Source organism: Anabrus simplex, chromosome 1 (assembly GCF_040414725.1).
Source record: "Anabrus simplex isolate iqAnaSimp1 chromosome 1, ASM4041472v1, whole genome shotgun sequence".
NCBI classification, from domain to species: Eukaryota; Metazoa; Arthropoda; class Insecta; order Orthoptera; family Tettigoniidae; genus Anabrus; species Anabrus simplex.
The window spans coordinates 1554577768-1554597174 of NC_090265.1; the positions used below are offsets into that span (position 1 = coordinate 1554577768).

The following is a 19407-nucleotide window of genomic DNA, read 5'->3' on the forward strand; positions in this document are numbered from 1 at the left end:
GTGCTGGCCATTTTCCAATGATATCACGGGTACACGAATTGTTAAACATGCATATATACTTTATATTTCAAAAATGGGGTTGAAATAGCACTTCTTATCCTTTTTTTTTTTTGCTAGGGGTTTTACGTCGCACCGACACAGATAGGTCTTATGGCGACGATGGGATAGGAAAGGCCTAGGAGTTGGAAGGAAGCGGCCGTGGCCTTAATTAAGGTACAGCCCCAGCATTTGCCTGGTGTGAAAATGGGAAACCACGGAAAACCATCTTCAGGGCTGCCGATAGTGGGATTCGAACCTACTATCTCCCGGATGCAAGCTCACAGCCGCGCGCCTCTACGCGCACTCTTATCCTCTATACACAATGTAAACATAACCATGTCTAAACTACTCATCCATTACAACCACCACCACAACGAATTTCCCAATTTTCCCGCCAATCAATAGTAGAATTTATGTCTGAGATATTGTAGATGGTCTTGCTAGTTGCATACAAACTTCTGGAAATGGATAAATCAATGGTATTACATGCATACATTAACGTTATTCAAAATCAGTTGCTCAATCAATCACTGATATTCATTTAGGGCTGTCACCCAGCTTTATAAAGCTGTAAATAGAAACTGAGTATGCTTGCCTGATAACTCTGTCTAAAAGAAATATTCTCCTCTGGTGACTCTGGATGTTCATTTTCTCAAAACTTTTTAATCTTCTTTCTGATATCTTTATTGAATATGGCTTAATTGGTTGAAAATTGCAATTAATAATTGAATTAGACAATATATTATTCATGAGATAACAATGGAGACATTTGTCCATCGCTCTTACACATTGTCAATATCCCTAGTTTACTACTAGACTGCTGTTAGTTTTTCTTAGATCTTGTGTCATGTGCATCCAAATTTTTGGTCATTTGTTTAATTTTTATTCATAGTACAGTGGAAGCTTGATATCTTGAATCACCTCAGGAGCTAAATTTTATTTCGAGTTATCGAACTTTCGAGATTAGAGAATGCCGTTTTTGAGCATGTATAGCACATAATTGAATCATATGTATTTACGGGCTTATACTGAATAGTCTACATTCTATTTATTTATTTATTTATTTATTTATTTATTTATTTATTTATTTATTTATTTATTTATTTCATACCACCAACAGAGATGTTTCTCCAATTACAGGTGGCTTAGTCACTATGCATTAATTATTAAAAATAACAAATGTCAGAAGGAACTTAATATCTAAAAATAAAAATATACAACATTATTAATAAGTTAAGTAGCAAATGGAATTTACAGCACATTAATACTTTTTCAAGTTTGAATATACTTAATATCTAAAAATTAATTTAAAAAGTAGACTTTTTCAGGTTCAAAGTGGACTTATGACCTAAAATAATATCTAAAAATGATTTAAAAAGTAGAAATACAGAAACATAAAATAAATTAGGAATTAGTATTTACAAAAGAAATAACTCCAATCTTAGACTGACACCAGTTAAAGCAACTGACATATAGAAAGAAAATCATGTAAAGTAACGCATGTAATATATGTATTTGGTAAGAGATGAGTTGTGGCAATCAGTATGAAAAGCACATTAAATCTTAAGTACAAAGAGACGTTAGTAATGACAACTTGTTTGCAGTTTTCCCTACATTTTCTTTATCTATATTTAAATTATTTTAATTTAAATAAAATAAAACACTAAAATGAAACACAAATTAACCAAGAAATAAGTATAAATATAGTACATATATACACCTATATCGTAAACCTTCAGAAATAGTGAACTGAACTCAAAGTGCCCAGAATAGTGCGACCATTACTTTAACTGTGGGCCTTCTTTAATAATTTTACATAATAATTGTATCTAACAGCAAAGTCGAGATCAAGATCAAGATATTTATGAACTGTGATGTTATAAGTAGTGCACATTCTGAACAGTGGTGAGCTTCTATAAAGTACTGTTTTAGAAATCTGAAGAAACAAGAGATGTCTGTGTCTTAAACTTCCTTTCCAGGTATTGAACGAGAATTGTTATAGAAAGTAACTGTTATCTACCACATTATTGATAACTCTATGGAGGTATTTTTGATCATTTATTATACATCTGTTTAATAATGAAGTGAAGTTAAATTCTTTCAGGAGATCTTTATAGTGAATTATGCCGCTAGTATTTAAAAATATACAAACTGTTTTATGGCATCACTTTAATAAATTATAACCCTTTTTATAGTAACTTTTAGAAGACAGGAAACAGTACATACAGTAGCGAAACAAGAAACATAATTCCATTAACAGCTTTGAAAAACATCCATTAGTCTTTTCTGTTTGTTACTGTTAACCTTTTCTCCCTTCACATTGAAACTTCTCATCAAAACCTTGCAGCCGAGATTTTCTAAAAATTTTAGGTTTTTTGTTTTTTTCCATTCGTATTATCTCCCAGCATCATTGTACCCTTCCTTTACTTGTTAACTGTTCCTCACAGTCCAGCTCCATGGCTAAATGGTTAGCAAGCTGCCTTTGGTCACAGGGGTCCCGGGTTCGATTCCCGGCAGGGTCGTGAATTTTAACCACCATTGGTTAATTCCGGCGGCACAAGGGCTGGGTGTATGTGTTGTCTTCATCATCATTTCCCCCCTCATCACGACGTGCAGGTCGCCCGTGGGAGTCAAATCAAAATACCTGCACCTGGTGAGCCGAACATGCCCTAGGACACTCCCGGCACTAAAAGCCATACGCCATTTCATGTCATTTGTTCCTCACAAACCACAAATGCCGTATTGCACAGTTACGAGTAATAGGGGAATAAATGCATGTGAAGAATAGGAGAAGTGACCGGGAAATTTAAGTTACTTTGAAATGCTGAAAATTCGAGTAATGGAAGTTCGAGATGTTGAGGTTCGACTGTAAATCCTACACACTCAAGGAAACTGTAATGCTATGTTTGCTTCTTCCATTTCAGACACAAGGCACCAAGATTGGTTTCAATAAAGCTGTGGCCAATGGCTGGCTCCGAGTAGAGAAAGGCATTGTTAAGCCTTCAAATGCACCTACTGAAGATACTGTGCAGATACATCTTGATCATATTTTTAAGAACTGTTCTGAAAAGGTGTCCCAAGCTGACAAAGATGTATACAAGAAGAGGAAGCTGATTGAGCAGGTGTACGTATCCTTTGTGTTTGCGAGAGGTGTTTTTCATTGAACACACTATGTAGTAAAAGAGCATTTTTCACCTTTTCATAACTTGCACATTGTAATTAATGCCTTGAAACCTTCCATTGTAAAATAGCCGATTTGCACTTCTATAACACTGAGGGTTCTGTACCTCTTTACCAGTAAAATGAAATTTATGATTTGTTGAGTAATTACATCATTCTTGTAGATTCTGAACTGTTGAAAATTATGTGACTAGAGAAATATTTTCCATCATATGATGTGGTCAGCATGATAGTTTAGATTTATTGATCTGCCCAGTGAATTTAAAAATTAGGTCTTTCTTTTGACTGATAATGATAATACCAAATGACCTCAAGTGCTCTGGTGTGAAGCAGCCACAATAGCTTTATTGCCGACGTAACAAAGTCTTCAAGTTGAGTTTCCACAGGGCAATTTGGGCAGTGAAATAGATGCTGAAGATCTTGAATTGCACCACAGTCACAACCCGCATTATGAGTATAACTCCCATCTTTTGAGTGTAGTCTTGGTTCTTGTCATTCCAGCTATTATCCGGTTAAGGGTCTTCCAGGAGGGCCAAAGTTGTTTAGTATGTGCTGGAGTTCCTTCTGTTGGCCGATTTCAGGGTAGTGTGGACTGATGCTGCCTGGATGTTATGAATGAAACTCTCCTTGACCTGAATCGTCATTGTACTGCTTCATGGCATGGAGATGATGACGATCGTCCATCTCTTGTCAGAATTTCTCAGTTTCAGTTGCTGCTTACCGTCAGGTTGGAGATGGATCTATGCCAGAAGTGTGGTATAATTTTCAGACATTTGTTGGTTTGAGGTAGCAAGAAAACACATGCATGTATTGTTCGAAGTAGTATCCACTTTCTTGGAATAGGCAGAGTTGACATGTACAGGACAAGCATACTCAGCTGTAGAAAAAGAAAGTGCCAAGATTGTAGTTCGTACAGTGGCTGTATATACTCCCCAGCTTGACCCTGTTAGCATGCTTAGCAAACTATTACTGGCTGTGACCGTCATACGTTCAGAATGACATGCTTTAAAAGTAAGAGACCGATTGAGCTGAACTCCACGATATTTGACAATAGTGGTGAGCTCAAATTGCCTTCCTTCCTGATTGATGTTCAGTTTGTGCTTTGCAGCATGATTATGGAAATATGTAACGTGTGTTTTGCTAGGATTTGGTTTAAGGTAGCTGTCCCTGTAATATTTGGACAGTTGTAATGTCAGGCTGGGGCATCCTGTTGCGGTGAAGACAAAGATAGCTTAAAAAATGAATACTGTACAAAAAATCCATTCCGTGGCCCACAACAAGGATGAAATTGTGAGGTATGTGCGCGAAAAATACAAGGGTGGAATGGCCAAACCACAACACAATGAACTCATCCGCTGATCTTCAGCGTAGCGTCCGTATGAGGCGTATACATCACTAGCCGCTGAAGTCGGCCAAACCTGGCAATTGACAGTTGTGTGTAGCGGCAGCCGGTTGTACCTGACGTTGAGTAAACACTTTTATGGACGGTAAGAATATTTTCTCTATACATCGCTAGCCACTGAAGTCGGCCAAACCTGGCAAGTGAGACCTGTGTGTAGCGGCAGCCAGTTCTACCTGACGCTGAGTAAAAGTAACAATTTTGTAGACAGTAAGAATATTTTCCTGATGGATCGTCGTATAGTACAGATGTGTGGAACAGGTATTGCCGGCAAATTTTTAATGCATTCCCTTTTATATTATGATGCCAATTTTTATTTAATGGTTATTAAACCTACAGAAATAAAGAATAATTGTGCAGCCGCAAACAAATACGGCATGACTGAAGCCAATGTTTGGGGTTGGCGTTAAAACTAAGATTGTCTAAAAATGCATACTATACAAGAAAGGCACTCATATGACTTTATAAAGCACTTTTTAAGCCTGATTTCATTTTTTTGAAGGAAAAAGTGGGGGTTGTCTTGCATTCAGGATCGTCGCCAGCACCCAAGACTCGTTCCAGGAGTCGGGATACTTCAACGGACAGAGAACCCTTGGAGCCAGGCCACACACCCCGCATGGCCACCGCAAGCACAGACCTCACTACCCTGCAAGCAATTCAAGAGCTGAAGACTTTGGTGAACAATCTTTCCCTCCAGCAGACATCATTCCAGCAACAGCTCGACCGGATCCAGACTTACGACGAAGGATCTGAACCAGATCAGAACACAACCGTGATGCAGCCCGCCGACGACGACAGCCAACTACAACCTCCTCACCCAGCGTCCGTCTGGTGGCACCTTCGTCCACAGCAGCTCACCACCGGATGGACCAATCCCGATCCCACGAAGGTCCTACAACTCGCCAAGCATCTCGAACAGCAGCTACTTCTACTACCCTCAGGCCGGGACAGACACGATATAGAGTCGATCCTCTGGGCACTCTCTGCCTGGGAACGCCTCGATCAAGCTCAGCGAGTCTACTTTGCCACACGCGCCAATCTACTCTACGTGGCAACCAACAAAGGGTGGGCCCAAGCCATCCAGCTGGATCAGGCGACATCGGAGTCTCTCGCCTGGACACCGGAAGGCTTTACCTTTCAGCCGGTGGCTCGGCCACCCCCGGTCAGCCGAGGTCGATCCCGAGGACGGGGCCGCGGCGCACGGGGGGCCAAGCCTGCAACAACCACAGCACCTACATGAGCCAGGGGACCTGCGAGAGGACGTCCTGCAGCCACCATCGGAGCCCGTCCCCGACGCCTGCGGGAGTCCTACAGCGGTCTCTCACGGGTCTACCACCTGTGGAGACACTCCAGGGCCCAACGCTGCAACCCGGACCACAGCAACCTTCCAGTCTTACCCCAGGGACCAGGTTGCGCATCTAAATTTTGCTTGTTTCATTTTGTTCTTCTTTCTTGCCACTGTGATTTCTTTCATTATGTTAATCTATGCGTTTCGACCACGCTCATGACTATGTATTTGTATGTATATTTATAGTAATAAAAGCACGGGCAAGGCACAGCCTCACTGGCCTTGTCGCCTTTATCCCTCGCTGGCTCGCGGGCTGCGCCCCGTGCTGCTCTCATACACGCAAGCCGCTTCAGGCTATAAAAGGTGGGTGCTGAGGCAGCTCGGGGACAGTCAGCAGCCAGGGAGGGAAGAGGCAGAGGGGAGAGTCCAACCTCCTCGCCCAGCGTCCGTCTGGCGGCACCTTCGTCCACAGCAGCTCACCACCAGATGGACCAATCCCGATCCCACGAAGGTCCTACAACTCGCCAAGCATCTCGAACAGCAGCTGCTTCTACTACCCTCAGGCCGGGACCGACACAATATAGAGTCGATCCTCTGGGCACTCTCTGCCTGGGAACGCCTCGATCAAGCTCAGCAAGTCTACTTTGCCACACGCGCCAATCTACTCTACGTGGCAACCAACAAAGTCGGCTTAAGAACACATCACCTTCATTACTGTACCGCTCAAGGAAAGTCAAAGCACTGTCTATGCGCTTTATTTTGTGCACCTCTATCAGCATTCTCAGTACCCAGCGTGAGCACAACTTCCGATAATCTGAGTATCCTGACACAATTTCATAAAGATCACTCCTTGAAATTTTAGGCAATGATGATGAAATCATCCACCATCTGTTTTCTTGAACCTTTGCATCAATTTTTTGTACCAAGTCTTCAGTAATGACAGACAGTCACCAACTACGCTTCTCGTCGTGGACATTAGTATGGCTTTCTTTAAATGCTCTAACTCATTTTCTTACCATTCCTTCCCTCACAGTGCGTTCTCCATACACTTTCACTAATTTGTCGAATTTCAACGACTTTCACGTCTTTATCATTTAGAAAGCAAATCACAGTGTGTAAATCGTTAATTGTCAGAGGCATTTTCAATATGCATAAACAGACATTAATTATGGGTGAATGCATCTGTAATGTCATTTATGGCTAGCTTGCAGGTGTACGTACTGAGAGTGCGTGCTCTGAGTGATGACCGAAGCGCAGCAGCAGCAGCCATATTTAAAAACGGTACTTGCTTAAAAAACATGCTTTGTATTTCTGATAGGATTCTCCCTGAATCTCAGAGTGGTTTCTGAGTTTCCAGAGGCAAAATTGATACGATCTGTGCAAGACGACTTCAGGAAAATTGTAGGGAGCATCAGAAACTGTTGTTCATGGTTTCATCATCTGGAAAAGACCTTTGATTCTATGCTATGATCTGCTATGTAGGCAGTGCTTAAACATTTTGGATATCTGGAATGATTTGTGAGTTTAGTCTTGGCAAAGACCATGTCACCAATCTTGCAGTTTCAGAGAGAAGGCAATGTGCCCATTGCATTTTCCGACGTATTACAAAATAGCGTCCAGAAAAGGTATAGACCACACAGGCCCAGATTGTACACAAGAGAATCTTGAGATATGAATACATTAGGAGGCCATGACTAACTTGGGTCGTCTATTTTTACAAGGTGGTGGGGAACAGAGCAATGTCAGGTGAATTGTTTCAAAAAAAAAAAACAAGAATTTTTAAATATATTATTAACATAACACGCTTGAAAAATTGAACCTGAGGCAATAGGAAGCAAGTCGCTATTACTGCGTTGGAGAGAGAAATAATCAAGACTACAGCGGAATTTCTGAAGAATTACTGCTCCAAAATAAGAAAAGACAGCAAGATACTTGCTATAGCACAGTAAAAAATTATAAGGAGTATATATGAGTATTTCTTTAAATAGTTTGCCGATAAAGCCGATACGCAAGGTTAGTAACTCATCAGAACTCATTATCTAGAAGTGTTGAAGAAAGAGAAAGATACGAAAGAATCATTCCTTAAGAAAAATAATTAAGGAACAAATTGAATTTTCAGAAGATAAATAATTTGAAATAGTAGATTCCTTTAAGACAAGACCGATGATTCTATACATATATAGATAATTGATTGGCTATAGCGCAAAGAAAAACAAATACAGTAGAATATTTAAAAGGGAGAATATTATTCTATTAATTATCAAAATGAACGCTTACTTGTCGAACTTGTTTGATAATGAACGTATTAAATTAATTGTCATTAATTTGAGTATTAAAGTTAAAATATTACACTTGCAAAAAATTATCGCTTTGTTGTGATATACGGACTTACCGGTACACAATTTATTCCAAATCTTCTGTGTCGCTATCGCAGGTTTCGGTATCTGATGCGCCGTCCTCACCGCTGTTAATACCAGTATCAGATTCTTCGTCTCTCTGCCACACTGCATCATCTTCGGATCCGTCTAGTGCATTCGTAATCCCAGTCCCTTTGAAGCTCTTGGAGACTAGTTCAGGTGGTATAAGATCCCAACTCTTCATCACCCACGAGCATAACAAGTCCAAGGGTGGACGCCTGATATTTCCAGCAGGCATCAATTGCTGATCGCCGCTCATCATCCACTCGTTGTAAAATTGACGTAAGTGGTCTTTAAAGGGTTTATTAATACATACATCTAGTGGCTGCAAAGCAGATGTTAGGCCACCAGGAATGACTATCTGTGGTGTCTTATTTTTACTGAGAAGTTGCCTCTAGCAGTATTCTTACTTATATAGTAAAAAAGATAAAAGGAACAAACGAACTTACCAAGTTTGGCAGAAGACTACCTTTCCATCCGTCGTGAAATTGGGATCCCCTGTGATCCACCGCTTTAGCCAGTAGGACTTCGACGATTTTTCTTTGCAATTACATTTTTTACGTCACTCCGACACAGATAGGTCTTATGGGGACGATGGGATGCTCAAGGCCTAGGAGTGAAAAGGAAGCGACCGTGGTCTTTATTAAGGTACAGCCCCAGCATTTACCTGGTGTGAAAATGGGAAACCACAGAAAACCGTCTTCAGGGCGGCCGATTGTTGGGTTCAAACCCACTATCTCCTGGATGCAAGCTCACAGCTGCACGCCCCTAAGCGCACATCCAACTCACCCGATGATTTTTCTTCGGGTATTGCCACAGACACCCTTCTTCTTCACAATAAATCGCAACACGTTCTGAAGATAAAGCGCACGCGTACAACAGTTCACATCGAGAAGGAGGTATAAGGGTTCGACGTTGATTGGTTCTCGCATATGTCTTAGAATGTTGGAGGGGTTGAAGGCTTCGAGGTCAAATTGTTCCTTGTTTCTCCTGACGGAAATTTCCCAAGAACTATTTCTGGTGACTTCCAAGAATTCCCATTTTTGTTCCTGGGGTAAACAGATCTTGAGAAATGAGAAGATAATACTGTCGAGCACATCAGTTACAATATAATGCACTGGAAGAAAACCGGCTTCTTTAAAATGGATTAAAAAGGCATCAAATAGGCATCGAATAGGCAATTATACTCCAAATAGGCACAAACCCCTGAAATAGGCATTTATAGGCACAATAAAATCAACTAAATCCAGCTTAAAGGAACCTGAAACGGATTTATATCTCAAAAGCCTACGTTTCTGAGCATAGGAATAAAATAGGCAAATTCCCATCTCTAGTTATGAGTTATGAAATATGGTATTGATAATGATGATATGGAATTGTTTGAAGGTTTAATAATTGAGAAAGAAGTTATATGAAGTAATTTGAGAATGGTAATGTGAATTTAGGTGATTGTAAGACGTAAATATGGTTGATAAAAGTTTAGATATACATGTTTGGATCAAATAAGCAATTCAAGCACATGAAGGAAATACGCCATGGGAATAACACAAAGTAAGGTATGAATGGTGGATTTATGTGTATAGTTGAGATTAGAGAGTTACCATAATGTCAAATACAGCTGTTGATGTTGAAATATTCGTGTCTTATGACATATTCTCGTAACATGTGTGAAGTGAGAGATATATTAAGTCAATATAGCCATAGTGTACAACATAGTTATATAGTATCGAGATATCATAAAGTAAATACTTGTGGAATTACTTGCACAAGAATGATATGTTGAATATGAGTCTAGTAAGTGAATGTATGCATATTGAGCCTTATAGTAGCAAATTAAGAATTATTTAGTTAGAAGTGTTGTAGGTTATTTTATATTTTGAGTGATGATTAATAATTTATCTGATATTTCAAATGATAGGCCAGGATGTTAGGAGCCTAGATTTTGGTAGGCAATAGGGATAGTAACCTTAGCCCGTCAATTGTCAAAAAATATGTCTACGCCAGAGAACAAATTTAAGAACGAGTTCAGATTGCATAAACAGGAAATTCATCAACTATAAGGAAATATTTCATTTTAAACTTCAATGTGATTGTGTTATTGTGATTGATTTAAATCATGAACTTTCTTGTAAGTTAATTAATTATTTACACAGTAATTGAATGACTGATTTAAACCTCAGACAAATAATATGTTAAGAAACAAAAGTTCATTTCAGAACCATTGGATTCAGTTTATTAATATTTTTATTAAGCCAGCGCTGACTTAGATGTAAAATATTGTGAATTATGACTGATTTTATTCATTGATGATGGAATTTCATGATGATTCGAGTTCTCTATTCTTTCATTTATGCTTAATTTAATAAATGTCTTCTGTTATTATTTTTTTATTTATCAAGTGAGTGATGATTTGTAGAGGTTGATTGTAGATAGACTTAGTTGTTAAGATATTTATCATATAATTTACATCGAATTTATGTGGTGAATGATTGATTTACTCAAGATTGCGATAGGATGGAGACGTTCATCGATTATTGTCGCGTGCGTTCCCTGTCTTTTCTCAGAATTCACGTTAATCTAAGCCTAAGAAGAAAAATTAGATATTTTTCTCGTAAGAAGAAGTACCCTGAGAGTACATCTGGCTGTTGGGAAATTTTTACTGTGTCGTACCTGGACGCGGGAAAGGCGCAGCAAGTATTAATTGTGTGGAAGTTTCCATCATTGATTATTGACTCTGATTGACTTGGGCATGTCTGGCTATAAATGGCAGTAGGCTCCATCACCAAATCCTCTGTCTTGAAGTTTGCTTAGGCACAAGACCCCAAGATGCCCCTTTGTGACACTGTTTTTAAGACCAGTTTGAGCAAACCCTAGAGACCAACATAAACCCTCAGACTTGGGAAATGCTTGCTGAGAATTAATTACTTTGGTGGTGATCTATCCCTGCTGCTGTTGAAAGTCTTCAACAAGAACATCATAGGCACGAACAGTCCAAAGGCAAGCACGCAAGCATTGTCAAGCCCAACCATGCCCTTCACCATCTGTCAACTGCAATTTGCGTGGACACATATTCTGTGTAAGAATTTGTGTGTATAATAACCAGACGTTTACACATAAAGTGCATCGAGTGTGAAGTGGTTTTTTAAGCAGGAAAATAATTGTATACTCGGAGGTGAGTGATAGCTGCCGCCAACGTGGACAGTTGAGGCAGTTCTTTAGCCTGGATTCTACTTCGCAAAATGATCTGGATTGAGTTCCAACATCTAGATCATGAGGTTGGTGAAAAGAGCACCTGTTACAAGGACTTTCTGAAATCCATCCTCAGTATACCGATTGAGGGTCTGTACACGATCATCCTGGTCTGAAACCAGTCTGTTGATTAATTAACTTACTGTCTGCAAAAGAAGTAATTCTGTTTAGTGTAAGGCATTCAAACAGTTTTGAAAGGTGACTCAAGAGTGAGACAGGCTTGAAGTTCTTGGGGGTTGTTCTGGTTCTTGCCTGGTTTCAAGAGTGTCACCACTTTTGTCGTAAGCCAGTACTGGGGGATCATCTAAGACCGAATGCACCAATTGAAGAAATTAGTGAGCCATTCCAAGGTCTTTGTAACAATTCTTGATTTGTTAATTCCTAATATCATACCTCCCTTCTTTGAGTTTTTGGGTGAGACGTGACAGTCTTTTCTGCATGGACATGTCAGGTTTCCTGTTCATGATGAGCCAGTTGATCTGCAGTAATATTATAGTGGTCTGCATTGTATTGTTTAATGCAAGATAAGCTGTGAAATGTTGTCTATGCTTTCCAGCTACTCTTTGACATGTTTATCTCAGAGGTAGCCAATAGCCATTTTTTCTCTTTCGTTTACTTATGAACTCGTTGAAATTGTTTGATATGGTGGTAACCTTTTCAGAGAAAGGGTTCATTAATTAGGTAGCATGGAGATCTTGAAGTAATGGTTTTCCCTCATTCTTTGCATGCCCCTAGGAATAGTCTTTTTTGATATCTTTCGTGTAGCGGTAATGAAGTTTTGTGTTCTTCACAGTTGGTAGGGCTCCTTTCAACAGCAGGATCTAACTGTAATTTGAACACCTCCTAGTCAGCCTTTTTGAAACTCAAATGTGGTTGGCTTGATGAGTACAGGTGCTGAATGCCAGATGTAATTATGTACATTACGGGTCAATGTAGGCTGTGTGGGAAGCAGTTGCCTATGTATAAAGACAACTGCAACAGGATGTGACGAGATTGTTCCACAGTTACTGTTAAAAACTCTTAGATGTAATCCTACCAACTCTAACCCACATCATTAATACCTCACTGATAACCGGCATATTCCCTTCCCTTTGGAAATATGCAATTGTTCGCCCACTCCCCAAGACCAACAATCCCTGGAACCCAAAAACTTTCGATCCATTTGCATTTTACCATTTCTGTCCAAAATTTTGGAGAAAATAGTTCACAGACAAATAACCGCATATTTAAATAACAATATGCTTCTTGACAAATACCAGTCTGGTTTTAGAAGCAATCATAGCACAACTACTGCACTCTTTAAAGTTACAAACGACATAGGAGTAGCTATGAATAAGGGAGAAGTTACTGTTTTAACTCTTCTAGACTTTAGTAAGGTCTTCGACTGCGTTGACACGGACATACTAATAGCAAAATTACGTGCTCTTAATTTCTCACAAAGCACACTATCCTGGATGTATTCCTATCTCTCTGATCACTGGCAGTGTGTATCTACAGGTGAAAATTTCTCTTCATGGCAATCTGTAGAGACTGGAATACAACAGGTGTCAGTGCTAGCGCCACTCCTATTTTCAATCTTCATTTCAGGACTAACACAAGTAATTAAACATTGTCAATATCATGTGTACGCAGACGACATACAGATATATACACATGCACATCCTCGTGACTTACCGTCAGCAATAAATAATATGAATGACGACCTAGGAAGAATATGTAGGTGGACCGATGACCATGCACTAAAAATCAATGCCCAAAAATCGCAGTGTATTCTTTTAGCTACCAAAAAAAACGCACGCACGACTTAGACGTCCATACCCATTCAGTAACATTAAGAGGCACTCGGTTACTATTCAAAAACACAGTTAAAAACTTAGGGATGATAATGGATAAAAACCTTAGTGGAACGATCATGTAACAGGTATATGTCAGCCAGCGAGTGTTGTATTCCTTACATTCCCTTAAAAACTCCCCCAAAATGTAAGAAAACTGCTTATCCAAAGTATGGTAATGCCAATATTCGACTACTGTGACGTAGTATACAGTAACCTGAACGCCTCACTTTCCATCAAGCTCCAAAAGGCACATAACGCATGCGTTCGATTTATTTCAGGTATACCAAGGTTTAGCCATATTTCTCCTGCATTTGGTAGGCTTTCATGGCTACGCTTAAGAGAGCGACGAAATTTACACAATCTTTCCCTGTTACATCGTATACTGAACCTTAACACACCTGAATACCTTGCCACACAATTCCATTACCTAGCATCACCTTCTAGTATTCCTACCAGATCATCATCCATCGCAGTACTAAGCATTCCCATTCACTGCTCAGTTGGCTACAGTAGATCATTTACAGTCGCCGCCAGCCGAATTTGGAATTCCCCACCTGCTGAAATTAGGAGCGTGTCAAACCATCTCCGCTTTAAGAAACTCTGTCAAACCTGGTTAATAAATAATAATTTCTTATAACATAGTAGGATTAGATCATAGCTAAGTTATTAGGTTAATTAAAACATATTTAACTCTTCATGTAGATGTATGTATGGTCGGACAGAATAGCAGGCTTTGTAGTCTGAGTGCCGCCATATAAAACAAGACAATAAAAAAAATTGATACATCGAATTCTTCTATTGGTACTAATAAAGATGCTCTCTGGGTTAGTGTCACTATACCAGCATCTGCTTTGGCTGTTTTGAGTTGTATGTATTACTCAATCATTTGCGGCTGCCCATCTCGCTCAACAGCTTCTCTATTTTCATCAGTCCGCACATTATACTGTGACTGTTGAAGTTGCTTACAAGAATTTTGCACATTAGCTAGGGAAGTTTACACATTCTATAAGGGCAAACTTCTTTGAAGATGGTTTGTAGAATGATGTTATAGTGACACCTTTCACTTCTACAGTTAGATCATCCTTCTCACTTGATGTCTGTGGACAAGATTGTCACTCCAGGTCAGCAGGAGACAGTGCTAATGTAGACAGAGCATAGTCAATGAATAATCAGTCGCACGTCTGGGACAGCTGGTGGCTGCTTATCACAGCACAGTGAGTCTTCTGGATATGGAGGGTATCACAGTTATTGAGCACATATCAGGTGGTACTTCAGCTTTGCTTGATGAGAAATATTCAATACAGTGACATCACTATAAGATCCAATTAATTTTGCCCAGAAAAGGGCAGATTTTTAGAAAAGTTACTCATTTCAAGAGTTTTAAGGGACACGAGGATGCTCATTATCAAGAAAGTTGGCCCTTCTGCCGAAGAACGTATCTCATATACCCCACTTTTTCTGACTTACCCATTGTGAATCAAAATTATAACCAAGGTATTCAATCCCAAGTGCTCTGTTCAATCTTTATTGCATTCCAAAATAAAGTATTATTAAAGACGGTCACGGTTCGGGTCATGAAGCTGTGAACATTCATTCAGGGGGTTATGGGTTTGAGCCCAACTTTCGGCAGCCCTGAAGGTGATTTTCTATGCTTTTCCATTTTGACACCAGGCAAATGCTGGGGCTGTACCTTAATTAAGGCTACAGCTGCTTCCTTCCCAATTTTACCCCTTTCCCATTCATGTCACCTTCCGTGTGTTAGTTTGGCATTAAACCACTAGCCAAAAACAACAACAACAACAAAAACACCACAAGGCCATGGCCTTTGTTTTGCATTCCAGGTTCTTTCCTCAATTCTTGTGTTACCAAAAAATTTTTCACCTGATGTTTAAAGACTTGCAAAAAGAAAAGGAAAAAAAAAAAAGACAAAGAATGGTTGTGTGATATCAGATTGATCGACATGATATTTCTTTGGATTTGAGGCATGTGAAAGACTTAAACTGGTGGGAAGCTATACCTTAGAAGTAAACCATGTCTGTTCTCAAAATGCTGGAAGTTTTCCCTGCCTGTTTCACATACTAAATGCAAAAGAATATTGTATTTAGTAATCTAGACAATGAAAGCATCAATTTATAAATTGACAGCCACAAAGTCTTGAATGTAATTTCAACAGAGATGAAAACATTCAAGCTTTGTTGTATTACAATTACAATAAATTGTTATTATGTTCCTGTTTTTATTTTTGCAGAATTGTTAATAGTCTGTATGTTGATAAAGGTGAGAAATTCACTGTAGAGTTGCAGAAAGTTGAGAATGATCTCACTGCTGAAATGATTGCCACTGGTGCATGGAAAGATCTCGTCTTCAAACCATATAACTACAATTCTATGGGCACTCTTCCTGAAGGTGGTCACCTGCACCCATTACTCAAAGTGCGTGCTCAGATCAGACAGATCTTCTTGGAGATGGGGTAAGAAATTTGTCTTAATATTTCCATAAGAATTCAAATTATTGTTCATTTTTTATAACATGCAATTTTTCTTGTTCTAGCTTTACAGAGATGCCAACCAATAATTATGTGGAGAGTTCGTTTTGGAATTTTGATGCTTTATTCCAACCTCAGCAACACCCAGCTCGTGAAGCTCATGACACATTTTTCCTTTCAGGTATGGTCTGTTTTCTTTTAAACCGTTAAATGTTGTATATGATATCACTGAATGACCAGGAAATTTCCACTTCTTTAAAATATGTTTTTATTTCTTTTTTCATCAGCCGTGAATGCATAAATTAGTTTTTTTTTTTTTTGGTCACCTAATGCAGTAAAGGCAAATTATGATTCCTCCTTTTGATAAATCCTCCACCGAAGAAGTATCTGGCTTACGTTGTTGTATATACAGCCAGGAACTGATGTACTACCGCATGTTCCTGCGTTATTTTTCTGCTTTCTTTTCAACCTCAGAAAATGGGGGAAGGAGAAAATTACCAAGCAAGTGACTGTGTGGTTTGGGTCACGTAACTGTCAGCTTGCATTTGGGTGATAGAGAGTTCAAACCCCTCTGCCAGCAACCCTGAAGTTAGTTTTCCGTGGTTTCCCATTTTCACATCAGTCAAATGCTAGGACTACTTTAATTAAGGTGACAGTCACTTCCTACCCACTCCTAGCCCTTTCCTATTCCATCATTGCCATAAGACCTACAGGGAGTATATTTTAAGACTTAATCGCGGAGTACCAAGGCATAGGAGCGCAGAGAAGTTATGACAGCGAGTGCAGTGCTTGCAATGGTGAGTGGACGTAGTTGTCTCAAAGAGGCGGCATGATTTCACCTATAGAAACTAAACGGAACTGAACTCACCAGCTGTATATGCTCAGGATAAATAAATAAGTCAACTAGTAAATGAACCTGAATTCAGCAGTATTTATGAGGATGTTGAAAGTGATCTCCCTGAGCTGTGATGTAAGCTTCACATCTTGTAAATAGATTTCGAAACACACTTTTCAGTTCATGGACACTGATGGAATGCACAGTGTTCCTAATTTTGATTTTTAATTCTTCTGCACTTTGAGGATTATTCCTCTAAACTTTTTCCTTTAAGATTTCCTCATAGATAAAAGTAGCAGGTGCTTAAATTAAGTGAACGAGGTGGCCATAAGTATTTACTAATGATCTGATCATCGTCGAACACTTCCTGCAACTCTCTCAAAGAGCTACATGCCATATGAACCGTCGCACCATCCTGCTGGAAATAGCCATACCTTTTTTCCTCTTCAGTCATTTCAGCAAAAAATGGATCAAGAATGTTGAGAATATAACGGTCGGAAGTAATAGTGTCCTGAAAAAATATCGGACCAATAATTTGTTGGGCACTAATAGCGCGCCATACACCCACTTTCACTTCATGCAGAGGTCTCGGCTGTAAAATATGCGGGTTCTCTGTATCCCAGATCCTATTGATCTGTGAATTGACATATCCACTCCAATGAAACCACGTTTTGTCACTCATTAAAAGAAAGTTTCGGTCGACGATATGATCGCGAACACTATTCATTAGCCAATTGCAAAATCTTTCTCTTGCAGTGAAATCTGTACGCTGTATGTTATGGTTTGAATGAGTCTGGTAAGATCGTAAATGTAATGATTTTGTTGCATTGCATGGTAATGAATGTGAAATACCCGTTTGCTGAGCTAATCTTCGAAACGACTTATGTGGATTGACTAGCAGTCATGCCTCTGTATCTTCTAACCTCTCTTGTGTGAGAGCTGTTCTTCTTTTTTGTTTTTTCTTATTAATTACGGAACCAGTACTACGCCATTTGTGAACAAGTTGATGCACGTAAAGTTTTGATGGTACTGTTGAATCGGGAAACTGTTCATGAAATTTTTGAATTCACCTTTTAACTGGTTTCTTCTTCTTGTGCAAATAATACTCAATCAGAAATATTCTCTGCACTGTAATGTACTGTACCATGGTGATGACAACCTTACAAAACACCTTAAAAGTCCAGTTACCAGCGAACTAGCTAAACATCCTCCTGCCTCAGCTGTCAACACTTCTTATCACGCCAGGCTTGACACAAGTTGTATGTCCCCGCTTTGGGATCCCTACGGCCTGTGAACAGAAGTGGGAAGTCTTCAACTATACTCCCTGTATTTGTGACATTGCGATGTAAAGCAAACTGTGAAGAAGGGGAAAAAAGAGGAAATTTTTCAAATGTAATTTCTAATATAAAATATTCATTCCTAAGTAAAATATTCTTTCTGGAGATAAAATAGTCCCTGATTTAATCTCCAATAGAGCGCAATCATCATTCTGCAACTCAGAGCATAGAATGTTAGAAGCTTGAAATTATATGAAGTTGGTATAAGTGAAGTAAATTGGCAGGGTTTTTGGTCTGGCAACTACACAATTATCAACACAAAATCAAATAGAGAAAATACAGGAGTTTAATAATGAATAAGAAAATAGGGCAGCGGTAAGCTAGTATGGCCAGCATAGTGAACCTGTTTTGTCAAGAGAGACACCAAGCCAGTGCCACCACAGTAGTGCAAGTCTTTATGCCTACTAGTTCAGTGGATGATGAGGAAATCGGAAGAATATATGAAGAGATAAATTATTTAATTCATATATAAAAGAAGATGAGAATCTAATTGTGATGGAAGACTTGAGTGTAGTGCTAGGCCAAGGAAGAGAAGGTAATATAGTTAGAAAATTTGGACTGAGACAAAGGAATGAAAGAGGAAGTTGAGTGGTAGAATTCTGCACCGATCATAATTTAGCCTTTGCTAATACTTGGTTCAAACACTTCAAACGATGGCTCTATATATGGACAAGACCTGGAGACACCGGAAGGTATGAAATAGACTTCATTGTGATTAGGCAGAGATTCAGACATGAGATGTATTGCTAGACCTTCCCAGGAGCAGAGCTCTTACTATTCTCTCCAGAGTCCTCCGACCACAACTTGGTGGTATGCTGTCTGAAGTTCAAGAATTTAAGAAAGGAATACAAGGAGATGGGATATAGACAAGTTGAAGGAAAAGAGAGTGAGGAATTGTTTCAAGAAAAATGTTGTACAAGGACTAAATGAAAAGGCTGAAGGAACATTGGAATAGTGGGTTCAAGCCCCACTGTTGGCAGCCCTGAAGATGGTTTTCTGTGGTTTCCCATTTTCACACCAGGCAAATGCTGGGTCTGTACTTTAATTAAAGCCATGGTCACTTCCTTCCCATTCCTAGCCCTTTCCTATCCCATCATCATTACCATAAGACCTATCTGTGTCGGTGAAACTCAAAGCAAATTGTAAATTAATTCATTCATTATTTATTTACCAGAAATCTTTACAGTATCTATGGAGGCCAGGAAGAAAGGACAGGCCACCTACTCGTAGTGCCCTCTGACCTTTTAAAATAATTACCTAACTCCTAAACTAAAACAATCATATACATTATTTACTGGTAAAGTGTTGTTGTTTGAGTCATCAGTCCATAGACTGGTTTGATG

General features: G+C 39.2%; 1 protein-coding gene across 7 annotated transcripts in view; it reads left to right on the forward strand.

Annotated features, from left to right (window-relative positions):
• alpha-PheRS (phenylalanine--tRNA ligase alpha subunit) overlaps nucleotides 1-19407 on the forward strand; it is a 165337-nt gene that overhangs the window by 27385 nt on the left and 118545 nt on the right. For 6 of the 7 annotated variants that reach the window (XM_067138100.2, XM_067138103.2, XM_067138104.2 and 3 more), the window contains exons 3-5: nucleotides 2964-3163; nucleotides 15656-15877; nucleotides 15958-16073. In XM_067138100.2, the coding sequence (XP_066994201.2) occupies nucleotides 2964-3163; nucleotides 15656-15877; nucleotides 15958-16073 (538 nt within the window). The remainder of the gene's footprint in view (nucleotides 1-2963; nucleotides 3164-15655; nucleotides 15878-15957; nucleotides 16074-19407) is intronic. The other variant, XM_067138102.2, reaches the window with a different exon arrangement.